Source organism: Salvelinus alpinus, chromosome 5, assembly GCF_045679555.1.
Source record: "Salvelinus alpinus chromosome 5, SLU_Salpinus.1, whole genome shotgun sequence".
In the NCBI taxonomy this organism is placed as follows: Eukaryota; Metazoa; Chordata; class Actinopteri; order Salmoniformes; family Salmonidae; genus Salvelinus; species Salvelinus alpinus.
The window spans coordinates 21,590,295-21,607,313 of NC_092090.1; the positions used below are offsets into that span (position 1 = coordinate 21,590,295).

General features: G+C 41.5%; 1 protein-coding gene across 1 annotated transcript in view; it reads right to left on the reverse strand.

Annotated features, from left to right (window-relative positions):
- Positions 1–17,019, reverse strand: part of crtc3 (CREB regulated transcription coactivator 3) — a gene marked incomplete in the record, with an annotated part of 81,418 nt that overhangs the window by 43,585 nt on the left and 20,814 nt on the right. The window contains 1 exon segment of the mRNA XM_071400945.1: positions 5,539–5,598. Coding sequence (XP_071257046.1) covers positions 5,539–5,598 — 60 coding nt within the window.

Below are 17,019 nucleotides of genomic sequence, written 5' to 3' on the forward strand. Positions count from 1 at the left end.
CTGCCGATGAGGATGTGGTGATTGACAGAGTCAAAAGCCTTGGCCAGGTCAATGAATACGGCTGCACAGTATTGTTTCCTATCGATGGCGGTTAAGATATCGTTTATGACCTTGAGCGTGGCTGAGGTGCACCCATGACCAGCTCTGAAACCAGATTGCATAGCGGAGAAGGTATGGTGGGATTCGAAATGGTCGGTAATCTGTTTGTTGACTTGGCTTTCGAAGACCTTAGAAAGGCAGGGTAGGATAGATATAGGTCTGTAGCTGTTAGGGTCAAGAGTGTCCCCCCCTTTGAAGAGGGGGATAACCGCAGCTGCTTTCCAATCTTTGGGAATCTCAGACGACACGAAAGAGAGGTTGAAAAGGCTAGTAATAGGGGTGGCAACAATTTCAGCAGATAGTTTTAGAAAGAAAGGGTCCAGATTATCTAGCCCGGCTGATTTGTAAGGGTCCAGATTTTGCAGCTCTTTCAGAACATCAGCTGACTGTATTTGGGAGAAAGAGAAATGGGGAAGGCTTGGGCGAGTAGCAGAGGGGAGGGCAGTGCTGTTGACCGGGGTAGGGGTAGCCAGGTGGAAAGCATGGCCAGCCGTAGAAAAATGCTTATTGAAATTCTCAATTATAGTGGATTTGTCGGTGGTGACAGTGTTTCCTATCTTCAGTGCAGTTGGAAGCTGGGAGGAGGTGTTCTTATTCTCCATGGACTTTACAGTGTCCCAGAACTTTTTTGAATTTGTGTTGCAGGAAGCAAATTTCTGCTTGAAAAAGCTAGCCTTGGCTTTTCTAACTGCCTGTGTATATTGGTTTCTAGCTTCCCTGAAAAGTTGCATATCACGGGGGCTGTTCGATGCTAATGCAGAACGCCATAGGATGTTTTTCTGTTGGTTAAGGGCAGTCAGGTCAGGAGAGAACCAAGGGCTATATCTGTTCCTGGTTCTAAATTTCTTGAATGGGGCATGCTTATTCAAGATGGTGAGGAAGGCATTTAAAAAAAATATCCAGGCATCCTCTACTGACGGGATGAGATCAATATCCTTCCAGGATACTTCGGCCAGGTCGATTAGAAAGGCCTGCTCGCTGAAGTGTTTCAGGGAGCGTTTGACAGTGATGAGTGGAGGTCGTTTGACCGCTGACCCATTACGGATGCAGGCAATGAGGCAGTGATCGCTGAGATCTTGGTTGAAAACAGCAGAGGTGTATTTGGAGGGCAAGTTGGTTAGGATGATATCTATGAGGGTACCCGTGTTTACGGAATTGGGGTGGTACCTGGTAGGTTCATTGATAATTTGTGTGAGATTGAGGGCATCAAGCTTAGATTGTAGGATGGCTGGGGTGTTAAGCATGTTCCAATTTAGGTCGCCTAGCAGCACGAGCTCTGAAGATAGATGGGGGGCAATCAGTTCACATATGGTGTCCAGAGCACAGCTGGGGGCAGAGGGTGGTCTATAGCAGGCGGCAACGGTGAGAGACTTGTTTTTAGAGAGGTGGATTTTTAAAAGTAGAAGTTCAAATTGTTTGGGAACAGACCTGGATAGTAAAACAGAACTCTGCAGGCAATCTTTGCAGTAGATTGCAACACCGCCCCCTTTGGCCGTTCTATCTTGTCTGAAAATCTTGTAGTTGGGGATGAAAATGTCAGAATTTTTGGTGGTCTTTCTAAGCCAGGATTCAGACACGGCTAAAACATCCGGGTTGGCAGAGTGTGCTAAAGCAGTGAACAAAACAAACATAGGGAGGAGGCTTCTAATGTTAACATGCATGAAACCAAGGCTATTACGGTTACAGAAGTCATCAAAAGAGAGCGCCTGGGGAATAGGAGTGGAGCTAGGTACTGCAGGGCCTGGATTCACCTCTACATCACCAGAGGAACAGAGGAGTAGGAGGATAAGGGTACGGCTAAAAGCTATGAGAATTGGTCGTCTAGAACGTCTAGAACAGAGAGTAAAAGGACGTTTCTGGGGGCGATAAAATAGCTTCAAGGAATAATGTACAGACAAAGGTATGGTAGGATGTGAATACAGTGGAGGTAAACCTAGGTATTGAGTGATGATGAGAGAGATATTGTCTCTAGAAACATCATTGAAACCAGGTGATGTCATCGCATATGTGGGTGGTGGAACTGAAAGGTTGGATATGGTATAGTGAGCAGGGCTAGAGGCCCTACAGTGAAATAAGCCAATAAACACTAACCAGAACAGCAATGGACAAGGCATATTTACATTAAGGAGAGGCATGCTTAATCGAGTGATCAATAAAGGTCCAGTGAGTAGAGGTTGGTTGGGGTCACGGCGATCCAGACAGCTGGCCGGGTAGATGGCTATCGGTAGCAAGATAGCATAGGATGGTGGTCTATTTTTAGACACCTCGTGCGTTTCCGTCGGTAGATTAGTGGGGTTCCGTGTGGTAGAGGGGATCAATCCAATTGGCAAAATAGATATAGTGATCCAAGAAAAAACATTGTCCGATATACTTATTCAGATAGCAGCCGATAAGACAGCTAACGATTAGCGGGCCCCAGATGAGCGTTCAGGTAACGTCGCGACGGAGGTGCCAGTTGGATAACTCCCTCGGGCAGATAACGTCGGCAGTCAGTCGTGAAGGCCCGGTGGGGCTCCGTATCTGCAGCAAAAAAATAAAAAAAAAAATGGAAAAAAAAAAAAAAAAAATAAGAAAATATAAAAAAAACGGGTCCGGATAGGTGGCTGTAGCCCAGGAATGGCTGATGGAACTCCTCAGCTGGCTAGCTCCGGAATAATTTAAGTTTGCTCCGGGATCGACGTAAGCCAATAGTCACACGGTTTGCAGCTAGCTAGCTGCGAAATCAAGGTGCAAATGTCCAGAGCCTGCGGCTGAAATCCGGGGAAACTGAGAGAGAAAAAAGGCCCGGTATGCTCCGGTCCGAGTCGCGTTGCACAAAAGTGCCGGTAGATTATCGAGCTAAAGGAATAGCTGATGACCACAAAACGTGGGCAGCTGAAACACCAACGCTAGCCAGCAAACCGGCTAACTTCTGGGCAGCTTCAGATTAGCTTTCGGCTAGCTTCTGGTTAGCTTTCTGGCTAACTTCTGATTAGCCCCTGGCTAGCTTCCACTGTGGATTTTCAGATTTGAGGTAAATAATACTTTTTTTTTGTTGTAATTGGTGAGGCGGGTTGCAGGAAAGCTTTTGCAGGAAAGCTTTTGTAGTTGAGTTCTTGGATAATAAAATATATAAAAGATATGCGAAGAAGGTGTAAATATATATACAGTGGGGAGAACAAGTATTTGATACACTGCCGATTTTGCAGGTTTTCCTACTTACAAAGCATGTAGAGGTCTGTAATTTTTATCATAGGTACACTTCAACTGTGAGAGACGGAATCTAAAACAAAAATCCTGAAAATCAGATTGTATGATTTTTAAGTAATTAATTAGCATTTTATTGCATGACATAAGTATTTGATACATCAGAAAAGCAGAACTTAATATTTAGTAGAGAAACCTTTGTTTGCAATTACAGAGATCATACATTTCCTGTAGTTCTTGACCAGGTTTGCACGCACTGCAGCAGGGATTTTGGCCCACTCCTCCATACAGACCTTCTCCAGATCCTTCACGTTTCGGGGCTGTCGCTGGGCAATACGGACTTTCAGCTCCCTCCAAAAATGTTCTATTGGGTTCAGGTCTGGAGACTGGCTAGGCCACTCCAGGACCTTGAGATGCTTCTTACGGAGCCACTCCTTAGTTGCCATGGCTGTGTGTTTCGGGTCGTTGTCATGCTGGAAGACCCAGCCACGACCCATCTTCAATGCTCTTACTGAGGGAAGGAGGTTGTTGGCCAAGATCTCACGATACATGGCCCCATCCATCCTCCCCTCAATACGGTGCAGTCGTCCTGTCCCCTTTGCAGAAAAGCATCCCCAAAGAATGATGTTTCCACCTCCGTGCTTCACGGTTGGGATGGTGTTCTTGGGGTTGTACTCATCCTTCTTCTTCCTCCAAACACGGCGAGTGGAGTTTAGACCAAAAAGCTCTATTTTTGTCTCATCAGACCACATGACCTTCTCCCATTCCTCCTCTGGATCATCCAGATGGTCATTGGCAAACTTCAGACGGGCCTGGACATGCGCTGGCTTGAGCAGGGGGACCTTGTGTGCGCTGCAGGATTTTAATCCATGACGGCGTAGTGTGTTACTAATGGTTTTCTTTGAGACTGTGGTCCCAGCTCTCTTCAGGTCATTGACCAGGTCCTGCCATGTAGTTCTGGGCTGATCCCTCACCTTCCACATGATCATTGATGCCCCACGAGGTGAGATCTTGCATGGAGCCCCAGACCGAGGGTGATTGACCGTCATCTTGAACTTCTTCCATTTTCTAATAATTGCGCCAACAGTTGTTGCCTTCTCACCAAGCTGCTTGCCTATGCTTGTCCTGTAGCCCATCCCAGCCTTGTGCAGGTCTACAATTTTATCCCTGATGTCCTTACACAGCTCTCTGGTCTTGGCCATTGTGGAGAGGTTGGAGTCTGTTTGATTGAGTGTGTGGACAGGTGTCTTTTATACAGGTAACAAGTTCAAACAGGTGCAGTTAATACAGGTAATGAGTGGAGAACAGGAGGGCTTCTTAAAGAAAAACTAACAGGTCTGTGAGAGCCGGAATTCTTACTGGTTGGTAGGTGATCAAATACTTATGTCATGCAATAAAATGCTAATTAATTACTTAAAAATCATACAATGTGATATTCAGGATTTTTGTTTTAGATTCCGTCTCTCACAGTTGAAGTGTACCTATGATAAAAATTACAGACCTCTACATGCTTTGTAAGTAGGAAAACCTACAAAATCGGCAGTGTATCAAATACTTGTTCTCCCCACTGTATATACAGGACAAGACAGTACGAGGACAAAAATGACGTCTGAACTGCTAAGCCATCTTGGAACATGGCAGTGGTACATAACGAGCATTAATAAGCCATGCCATTATCAAATTTTCAGCAAACGATGTTGATTTCCCCTTTAAGCTGGAGATACTTAAGCAAAGCACAGTAGGACCGCAAAGACTTGTGGGCCGGATTCACCCTGTGACAGCAATGAGTCACAACAGCGGCAGGTAGAGCATTAGAATGACGGCGTCTGACCTTTAAACCAAAAGGCTATCTGTCAGAAGCACCTCTGTAGACGCGTGGCCCACCCGGGTGCCCCACGTGGCAACCTGATCCCTTCACTGAGCATCTCTGAGTAGATACAATGGCTGCATCTCAGATGGCCCTGGTCAAAAGTAGTGCACTATATAGTCACGAGCCCTTGGCCCTGGTCAAAAGTAGTGCCCTATAGAAGGGATAATGTGCCATTTGGGATGCAACCAATGCTTAATGCAAATCTACCTGCTGTACAAGGGTATTACTGGGCCACTGATTACCACAATCTTGATTCAGAGTACGTTAAAGTAGCTGTCCAGTGTTCCATGTCTATCAAAAATTACAATTATGTTAAAAACAGCTTTTTTTGTTAGTTGTTTTTACACAGCATTACAAATACTAGTATCTGTAAAGCCACTCACCTTCTCCAGTTGTTGTCCGGCGGAGGGGACAGGTACACTGTTCCGTACGGGGAGCTCTCCATGTGGGGCTCAGTCAAGGAAATTACAATAATGGAACACAACTCTGCCATAACAAAACATTACATTTCATGCATTTCTAAATAACAGTGGACTACATTTCCTATCAGTAAAACTATTAACTATTCTATTACTACATTCTAGTCTAATTCCTTGTTTGATTCAAATTGAGTGTGAGATTGCATAGATTGCATATTCTACCTAGATTAAAGATTTCTCTATATGCGCACACGTGATATGGGACTGTATAAACACATGCAGCAAATACAAATAATTTAAAATCAGAAAAATGTTCATTACAAAGCACAGCGGAGTGGGCGGCTGGTGTTAGGTTCTGTGAACAATATGGCTGCCTGGACTAGTCCCAACTACCGGAGCGGAGTTCCTGACATTGTCTAGAGAGCAGCAGGGAGTGAAGTAATGTAGAGTCAGACTATAGACGGCTTTAGACCTTCAGTTAGACTCATCTCACTCTCATGAAAGTAAGGTAAGGTAAGCTTTTCATTGAGAAAGGACAGGCGGAACTCACTCAATAGCAAAATAGGACTTGATTCTATCAAGTTCTAGCTAGTTTAAAAAACAAGTTTCAGGCCAAAAAGCCATCATTAGATGGTTCAAGTGCGGAGACAACGATACCAGACAAATTAGTGCATCTACAAATATGTTCCTCTAGTAGCCAAACTGGGCTTTAAAAAAAAAAAGGCTATCATTAAGAAGCCTACCAGTAAGCAGAAATGATGCACCATTAGCACACACAATGATTTTCTAAATGTATTTTGAAAATCAAACAGAAACTTAACTAAATAAATATGTTGGAGTGCCTCCCATCTCTAATAGGGACTTAGACTACTCTCATTACCAGCCATCATTTGTACAGGGTCTGGCTAAATGAAGTCATGTCTACAGTAACTGGCTGGCTGGGGCAGATGGAGCCTGGTGCCCTCCTGCCAACCCCTAGCACAGATCTCCTTCAGTGACTCTGGCTCGCTGCAATCAGGAGAAAAGCTACCTAGTTTGAAAACCAAAACACCACACACACTAAGGGCTGGGCAATATATCACATTCATTTGAATGTGTATCTGTGCGATATTCCAAATGCCTGGAAAACGAATCCTCAATTTGTCACGCGCGGTACTGCTAACAGCATTTTAGCCAGACTAGCTTATACTAGCTGTCTAGTCAGTGTTTCATAAATCAATTATATAACAAATTGGCAACTCATTTTGAGAAATAAGTTAGGTCACTAGATTTCAACATCTGAACAAAGTAGAGAGGCTAGCATGCTGTTCAAACAGTTGGACGGACAGAAAGGTGTGTTCATACCAATTAAACTGTTCTACTTTGTTAGATAGCAAACAGATCCAAGTAGGCTAAATTTCAAATATAAAGATTAGTTGTCTACTCACTAGCACATGGGCTTGTGCTTGAGTGTGTTTATGAGACCGGTGTTAATTATCTAGAATGCCTGCTACAACAAGTTAGTCATTATTAATGAATGTGCATTATGCATGGTTGTGGTTACATTTGTAACAAAAAAGTTATTTTTCATAGACAGACTTGAAAGACAGATCAGTGATTATTACAAAAAAAGCAGGTTAAACTATTTTGATAAAATTATTATTCTGTTTTATGGATGTGCAAGGCTTATATTTAGGATTAGTATAATTTCATAAATCCTGAATTCATTTGTTTATCGCTGACTGTTTGAAATGCAATGTATTTGAACTTTAATTGTACAACAAAGCTTATTTAGCAATATACTGTATATTGTGAATTGCCCATAAATCCAAGAAAAACTTTTTTTATATGATTTTTTGACCATAATCTCAGACCAGTGTATGAGAGGACATAATGGAAGGAGATCCTGTCCCAACAGGTCATTTCAGTCCAGTCTGCATTAAGGCAATCAGAATTGTACTCTAGCTCAGGGGTACTCAAACTTTTTTGGGCCAGGGACCCTATTTGTGATAGCAAATTCATCAACTAGAGTGAGATTTATTAAAAAATTAAAAAATTAAAAAGCTTACAAGGACTTTTACTTCGGCAGTGCATGGCTGGACGAACCAAGTCTCGGGCCCTGGGAAAGAACATTTTAAAAGCCTGCCTCTTGGGATCAGAGAACATTTAGCAGTGGTCAAGTTAATTTACATCAATTCTACACATTTTTGTCATGGGGCAGAGAGATTGTGTTGTTGTTGCAGCCTGAAAAGCTAATATCCTGCAAGTCTACACATTGTGACATGAGGTAAAGAGAAAACGTTGCATTTTAAAGCATTTATGTAAGAAAATAATTAGGGAACAGAATCAGTATAGAGTTGAACACTGTATAAATTGGTAGAATGTATTTATTTTACCCTTTATCTAACTAGGCAGGTCAGTTAAGAACAAATTCTTATTTACAATGAAGGCCTAGGAACAATGGGTTAACTGCCTTGTTCAGGGGCGAAACGACAGATTTTTACCTTGTCAGCTCGGGGATTTGTTCTAGCAACCTTTCGGTTACTGACCCATCACTCTAACCACTAGACTACCTGCCACTCCAATACTGCAGTGGATACCAATATCCCTGTGAAACTCCCAGGCCCATGTTGCCAAGGGTTATGAAGATACATTGTAGACATTGTATTACATTACACACTCTAAACCTATTCCATATCAATAAAAAATAAAAAAATGTTAGTATTATTCATAATAAAAAGTATGTTTTATTATTTGTTTTTAAATATTTTGAGATCTGGACTCCGGAGGTACTGCAGGGGGTTCTCACAATCTCACAATTTTGCAGCGATACGCCATCCCATCTGGTTTACACTTAGTGGGACTATCATCTGTTATTCAACAGGCCAATGACCCCAAAACACACCTCCAGGCTGTGTTAGGGCTATTTGACTAAGAAGGAGAGTGATTCAGTGCTGTAATCAGATGATCTGACCACCACAATCACCCGACCTCAACCCAATTGAGATGGTTTGGGATGAGTTCGACAGCAGAGTGAAGGAAAAGCAGCCAACAAGTGCTCAGCATATGTAGGAACTCCTTCAAGACTATTGGAAAAGCATTCCAGGTGACTACCTCATAAAGCTGGTTGAGAGAATGCCAAGAAAGTGCAAAGCTGTCATCAAAAGCAAAGGGTGGCTACTTTGAAGAATCAAAATTATATTTTTATTTGTTTAACACTTTTTTGGTTACTACATGATTCCATATGCGTTTCATAGTTTTGATGTCTTCACAATTATTCTACAATGTAGAAAACAGTAAAAATAAAGAAAACACCTTGAATAAATAGGTGTGTCCAAACTTTTGACTGGTACTGTGTGTATGTATATACACATACACATATATACAAACACACCTGAATTTGAGAATACCTGCTCTAGAGATCAAGGAGAGTAACACTCTCCCTGAACTGAAATTACTGATTCATAATTTAGAGATGACTGCTCTGCTCACCGTCTGTGACCACAAACAAGAACAACTAGGACACAAGTATTATTACATATTATTATATTAAATAGAAATTGCCGATGTGGCTCAGCCGACATTTCAAATCAAAGTTTATTGGTGGCATACACAGATTTCCAGATGTTAATCGCAGGTGCAGCTAAATGTTTGTGTTTCTAGCTTCAACAGTACAGTAATATCAAACAATGTAACAACACACACAATCCAGACAAATAAAAAACCAGAACGAGGAATGTCAGAGACCGGAATATAAATATACATATAATGTATATACATTTATAAACGGGTTGGTTCGAGCCCTGAATGCTGATTGGCTGAAAGCCGTGGTATATCAGATCGTATACCATGAGTATGACAAAACATTTATTTTTACTGCTCTAATTATGTTGGTAACCAGTTTAAAAAAGCAATAAGGTACCTTGAGGGTTTGTGATATATGGCCGATATACCACTCCACGTTGCGTCGTGCAAAAGAACAGCCATTTACCACTCCCCCTCGGGCATTATTGCTTAAATATATAATGGTGTGTATGGACAGTATATGAATAGAAAAAGGTGTGTACAGTGCAATAAACAAACCTTTACATAATATATAGGTGTAGATAGATATCACTGAGTGGAAAGCTCTCACTGCAACGACAGGACATGTGATGATCATAATATAATAATATGCTGCAAAGCAACTTACAGCAGTGTGTCCATTCATTTTTCATATGTGAAGCCTGGAGCAATTGTCACAGACAGACATTTGTCTTGGTCAGCCTAAGGGTAACGCAGTGCAATTTAAAAAAGGACTAGCATCCTGCCTATAGCCTAACCCTGAAAGCTCTGAAAAACAAGAACACGGTGCGGTCCTCTTAATAGGCCAGCTGACATGGCTGATTAGATGACAGGGATTAGCAAAACATGTTCTACGTTGATGTGATCAATAAAGTTACATAACGCAACGGGGCAACCGGGAGACATTATGACATGCATGTTCCTGGTCCGCAAAGCCAGAAGGAACGGATGGATTACCACTGGGGGGAGATCTGCTCACTGATAATAACGCTCAAAGTGGGCTGCTAATGCAGACAGAGAGAGACAAAGAATGATGGAGAGAAAGGATGAGGGAGAGCGAGAGAGAAGAAATTAAGGTACAAAGAAAGACAGATGGCAAGGTAGAGAAAGAAAGAAAATAGACAGGAAATGGATTGGTAGAGGAAGATGGAGAAAGAGGTAGAAAGAGAAAAGAGCATTCACACTGAAAACTTTGTCCACCCTCTTCAATACATTTGTCATTTAGCAGATGCTCTTATCCAGAGTGACTTAAGGAGCAATTAGGGTTAAAAACTTATTTGGGCTGCAATCCCGACACAGGTACACTTATGACAACATCCAGCTCGAAGTGCAGGGCGCGAAATTCAAAATCTAGTTTGTTAAAATATTTAACTTTCACACATTAACAAGTCCAATACAGCATATGAAAGGTAGACATCTTGTGAATCAAGCCAACATGTCCGATTTTTAAAATGTTTTACAGGGAAGACAAAATATGTAAATCTATTAGCTAACCACGTCAGCAAAAGAGAGCACTTTTCTAACTCCATCAGTTTTTTACTCCGTCACTAGCTATCACTAATTCGACCAAATAAAGATATATATAGCCACTAACCAAGAAACAACTTCATAAGATGACAGTCTGATAACATATTTATTGTATAGCATATGTTTTTTTTGAAAAATGTGCATATTTATGGTATAAATCATAAATTACATTTCAGCTACAATCAGAAATTGCACCGAAAGCAGCCATAACATTTACAGACACCAACGTCAAAAAACTAATTACTCATCATAAAACATATCTGAGAAATACATACTGTGCAGCAATTGAAAGACAGGATTCTTGTGATTCCAGACAATATTTCCGATTTATTAAATGTTTTACAGCGAAAACAAAATGTAGCGCTATGTTAGCATAGCCACAATAGCCAGACACACTTGGGCGCCCGCGACCAGTTGACATGCACGACAGATATATGAAATAACATTATAAATTGGGTCTTACTTTGGCTGATCTTTCATCAGAATGTTGATCAGGGTGTCCTTTGTCCAGATGAGTCGTTGTTTGGAGTCAGGATGGCAACTTTCCCTTCTCACTTAGCATTGGCACTGGTCGACTGGCACGGATTTGTCCAACGTAAAAAAAGTCAGAGAACGGAACACGGCAAAACTCCCGAAAAAAATTCAAATAATCTGATTAAACTATATTGAAAAAACATACATTACGATGATATGGTCTCATTTATCAAATAAAAACCCAGCCGGAGATTGTTCCCGTCCAAAACAGCAGCAAAACAGAACGCAATATCACTCCCAAGTCGCGCGCTTCAGACTTCCGGAAGTGGTCGGTCACGTCAAAGAAATAGCTCTTATTCAACCTCTGAACAAGATATTCACTAAATTTCTTCTCTCATACCCTCTTGACACCCAGAGCAAGGCGTACGGAGTGTACGTAGGGTCTTACGTATAATGACCATGTATAGGCATAACGTTGAAGCGAGCATAGATTTCTGACATTCTACTTCTTGGTCAGGGAAAGTGCTGCCAAATGACTTCTGTACCACTCAGAGAAAAAATTTGAACGGTTTTAGAAACTAGAGATTGTTTTCTATCCAATATTAATATTAATATGCATATTGTAAGAGCAAAAATTGATTAAGAGGCCGTTTGAAAATTGGCACATATTTTCCAGTTTTTCCAATACGCCCCCTGCAGCCATAACAGTTAAGTGCCTTGCTCGAGGGTACGTCGACAGATTTCTCAATGATATATATGGTTTATTTTGCCCCAGCTTTGTTTTTTAAATAAAAAAGCACCATTAGATTAACTGAATACTTCGGTGTTGTGGTCATCTTCAGCTTTTGAATGATCCATAAATAAACAGCCAGCAGGTAGCCTAGCGGTTAAGAGCGTTGGATCGAGCAGACTAGGTGCGCTGAGAGTTGCATCACATTAATATATATTTATTCAACCTTTTCTTTTTCCATAAGGAGTTCCTTACTGTTCAAGTCTGTGTGCATCAAGTTATAGTTATGCAGATGTTTCAGTTCTTGCCTTGAAGGCTTGTCCAACTTACATAAAACTGGAGAATTAAAAGAATAGCCGAGAACTTGACTGAACGTGGTAGTTACTGTTGCTAGCAGATCAAGTTCTGGGAAGTTGTCTATTGTTGGTCTTGGAGACAGACGGGTGTGTGTGAGAAAGGGAAAGAGGAGAGAAGGGGGAAGTGTGTGTGTGTGTGTGTGTGTGTGTGTGTGTGAGAAAGCGAGAGAGAAAGGGGGATAGTGTGTGCGTGATCTCGCCGGGATTCAGCAGCAGAGAGAGGAAGTCTTTCATTTGGATGGATATTGAGTTGCATGTTCCATCCCCCATAATTCATCAGGATGACTCCCTGGCAGCCTGTGGCAAACAGGGTGCTGGTAAGTTATTCCGAGTGAGACACGCACACACACATAAAATAAACGCATACACACAAATGACCCCTCTGCTCCAGTATGTCTAGAGAGAAAAGGACTAGAGTACACACAGTAAGTAGTATGCTCTTCTGGACATCACAGTACTTGGGTGCTTGGCATCACCCTGCCAGAGAGTTTAATAGATTAGCTAGTAAACTGACCACAGACCTGATGACTGACTACAGAATCCTACCATCTCATTTACAACAGTGCCAGAAAACCCATACCATCTCATTTACAACAGTGCCAGAAAACCCATACCGTCTCATTTACAACAGTGTCAGAAAACCCATACCATCTCATTTACAACAGTGCCAGAAAACCCATACCATCTCATTTACAACAGTGTCAGAAAACCCATACCATCTCATTTACAACAGTGACAATTTTACAAAAAATTAAATACAGTATGTCTACACACACAGGAGTTTCAAAAATGCTTACTTCATTTTTAGGGGAATTTTAAAGCGTCAGCATGCTTCACTTCGGCTGGAGCCCAGCCGTAGGCGAACCGAACCAGTGTGCTAGCATACTCCCTTAATAGACCTTCGCTTGAAAAACAAGAAAAAGTGCCAATAGTACTGTTTGTCCCTTTTGAGACACCGTAGCCAGTATACACTTACTCAAAATAGTTAGAATTATTCTAAGATAAAATTAATGACAGATTTCTTTAGTTTATGTTTTTGCAGTCGGGCAATTTTTCATCTGACTAGGATGTCTGGTGCAGTATTTCTCAAGTGAAAGCATGTGCATTAGGACAAGTCGTCTCTCGTTGAATGACAACAGGCACTTCATTGAAGAACCCCTACTGTTGACCAATCGCCGACAAGGGGGTAGACTTCGGCTTGCCTCGAGAAAAAAAAAAATGTTGTGCACCCGAACAGAACCGTTTCGTCTGGGAAGCATGCAGACGCCTTCATACAAACATTTCAACTAAAAGCCTTCTTCAGTTCATTCAGTTATTAAACCCACGGAGTGAAGGGTGTTGAAATAAACGAAAGAAATGGGAGGATAGTCAAGAGTGTATAATGTAGTAATAGGTTAGTAAAACAACTACAGTAGTCCAACCACTGCTGCTAAAATCTAGTGCTTCAGAAAACCCTGAGTAAAGAGAGCGAAGAGGGGATGAAAAGGAGAGGATGTTCTAGAAGAGTGGGCGTAGTGAAATCTCCTCGGCTCTCTTTCACCGCCTGTCTGATCTTGGCAGACTCGACCAGTCCGACTCGAGTGAAAAACAAGCTCCGACTGCGAGGGACATCTGGCGTGTAGAGGGGGGGGGGGGGGGAATTGCCTGCAGAGTGAAAACACATTTTGGCTGGAGGATACTCCTCTGCCCCGGCCTCTTCCTTCTCCCAGTGTGAAGATCATATGCTGCAGGGTGCTGCTGACTCAGTATCCAGACCTCAAACACACACACTGGAGCAACCTCTATTTACACAAACAAAGGGCCTGTTTGCACACACAGAGCCAAAAACCAGGAGAGCCTACTACTGTTAGTCCCTTCCTCTCCAGAGATACTGACTCAACACTATAAACGTCATCTACTACAGCGACTGAAATGACTGCAAAACTTAAGAGCTGCAGTTTTTTAAAGAATGGTTGGCAAGGAATAAGTTTGTCCCAAATACAATGTTTAAAAAATAAAAATAATATTCAGGCCTAATCATTCACTAAACCTTGCAATGAATAATGTGGAAATTGAGCAAATGGATGTGACTAAACTGCATGGAGTAACCCTGGATTGTAAACTGTCATGGTCAAAACATGTTGATACAACAGTAGCTATGATGGGGAGAAGTCTGTCCATAATAAAGCGTTACTCTACCTTCTTAACAGCACTATCAACAAGACAGGTCCTACAGGCCCTAGTGTTGTCACACTTGGAATAGTGTTCAATAATGTGGTCAGGTGCCACAAAGGGAGGCTTGAGAAAATTACAATTGTCTCAAAACAGGGCAGCACGGCTGGCCCTTAGATGTACACGGGGAGCTGAAGTTAATGATATGCATGTCAATCTCTTATGGCTCAAAGTGGAGGAGAGACTGACTTCATCACTACTTGTTTTTGTAAGAAGTGTTGACATGCTGAATGCACCGAGCTGTCTGTTTAAACTACTAGCACACAGGTCAGACACCCATGCATACCCCACAAGACATGCTACCAGAGGTCTCTTCACAGTCCCCAAGTCCAGAACAGACTATGGGAGGCACACAGTACTACATAGAGCAATGACTACATGGAACTCTATTCCACATCTGGTAACTGATGCAAGCATTTGAATCAGATAAAAACAAAAATACACCTTATGAAACAGCAGGGACTGTGAAGACACACACACACACAGGTACAGACACACGCACATTGAAATAACTTTATACATTTTGTATTGTAGATATGTGGTGGTGTAATAATGTTATATGATATACTGTTTTATCTTATGTGTAATGTAAGCGCCTTAATATGTTTGGACCCCAGGAAAAGTAGCTGCTACCTTGGCAGCAGCTAATGGGGATCCCTAATTAATACAAATACTGGAGCGGAGGGAATGTGTGTGTGTGTGAGAGGTCGACCAATTGTAATTTTTCAACACCGATACCGATTATTGGAGGACCAACAAAGCCGATGCCGATTAAATCGGCCGATATAAAAAAAAATGTATTTGTAATAATGACAATTACAACAATATTGAATGAACACTTGTTTTAACTTAATATAATACATCAATAAAATCAATTTAGCCTCAAATAAAATGAAACATGTTCAATTTGGTTTAAATAATGCAAAAACAAAGTGTTGGAGAAGAAAGTAAAAGTGCAATATGTGCCATGTAAAAAAGCTAACGTTTAAGTTCCTTGCTCAGAACATGAGAACATATGAAAGCTGGTGGTTCCTTTTAACATGAGTCTTCAATATTCCCAGGTAAGAAGTTTTATGTTGTAGTTATTATTGGAATTATAGGACTATTTCTCTCTATACGATTTGTATTTCATATACCTTTGACTATTGGATGTTCTTATAGGCACTTTAGTATTGCCAGTGTAACAGTATAGTTTCCATCCCTCTCCTCGCCCCTACCTGGGCTCGAACCAGGAACACAACGACAACAGCCACCCTCGAAGCAGCATTACCCATCGCTCCACAAAAGCCGCAGCCCTTGCAGAGCAAGGGGAACAACCACTCCAAGTCTCAGAGCGAGTGAAGTTTGAAACGCTATTAGCGCGCACCCCGCTAACTAGCTAGCCATTTCACATCGGTTACACCAGCCTTATCTCGGGAGTTGATAGGCTTGAAGTCATAAACAGCTCAATGCTTGAAGCACAGCGACGAGCTGCTGGCAAACTGCACAAAAGTGCTGTTTGAATGAATGCTTACGAGCCTGCTGGTGCCTACCATCGCTCAGTCAGACTGCTCTATCAAATCATAGACTTAATTATAACATAACACAGAAATACGAGCATTAGGTCATTAATATGGTCGAATCCGGAAACTATCATCTCGAAAACAAGACGTTTATTCTTTCAGTGAAATACGGAACCGTTCCGTATTTTATCTAACGGGTGGCATCCATAAGTCTAAATATTCCTGTTAACATTGAAGGTTGTGCAATGTTATGTCATAATTACGTAAAATTCTGGCAAATTAGGCAGCCCAAACTGTTGCATATACACTGACTCAGCGTGCAATGAACGCAAGAGAAGTGACACAATTTCACCTGGTTAATAGTGTCTGCTAACCTGGATTTCTTTTAGCAAAATATGCAGGTTTAAAAATGTATACTTCTGTGTATTGATTTTAAGAAAGGCATTGATGTTTATGGTTAGGTACACATTGGAGCAAGACAGTCCTTTTTCGCGAATACGCACCGCATCGATTACATGCAACGCAGGACACGCTAGATAAACTAGTAATATCATCAACCATGTGTAGTTAACTACTGATTATGATTGATTGTTTTTTATAAGATAAGTTTAATGCTAGCTAGCAACTTACCTTGGCTTCTTACTGCATTCGCGTAACAGGCAGTCTCCTCGTGGAGTGCAATGTAATCAGGTGTTTAGAGCGTTGGACTAGTTAACTGTAAGGTTGCAAGATTGAATCCCCGAGCTGACAAGGTAAAAATCTGTCATTCTGCCCCTGAACAAGGCAGTTAACCCACTGTTCCTAGGCCGTCATTGAAAATAAGAACGCGTTCTTAACTGACTTGCCTAGTTAAATAAAGATTAAATAAAAAGGTGTAAAAAAAATAAAAACCACAAAAAAAAATAATAATAAAATAAATCTGCCAAATCGGTGTCCAAAAAAAACGATTTCCTATTGTTATGAAAACTTGAAATCGGCCCTAATTAAATCGGCCATTCTGATTAATCGGTCGACCTCTAGTGTGTGCACGCTTTTATTTTAAGAGTATATTGTGTTGCGCACGCGCCTCACTGAATAACTTTATAAAACACTCTTTACTACA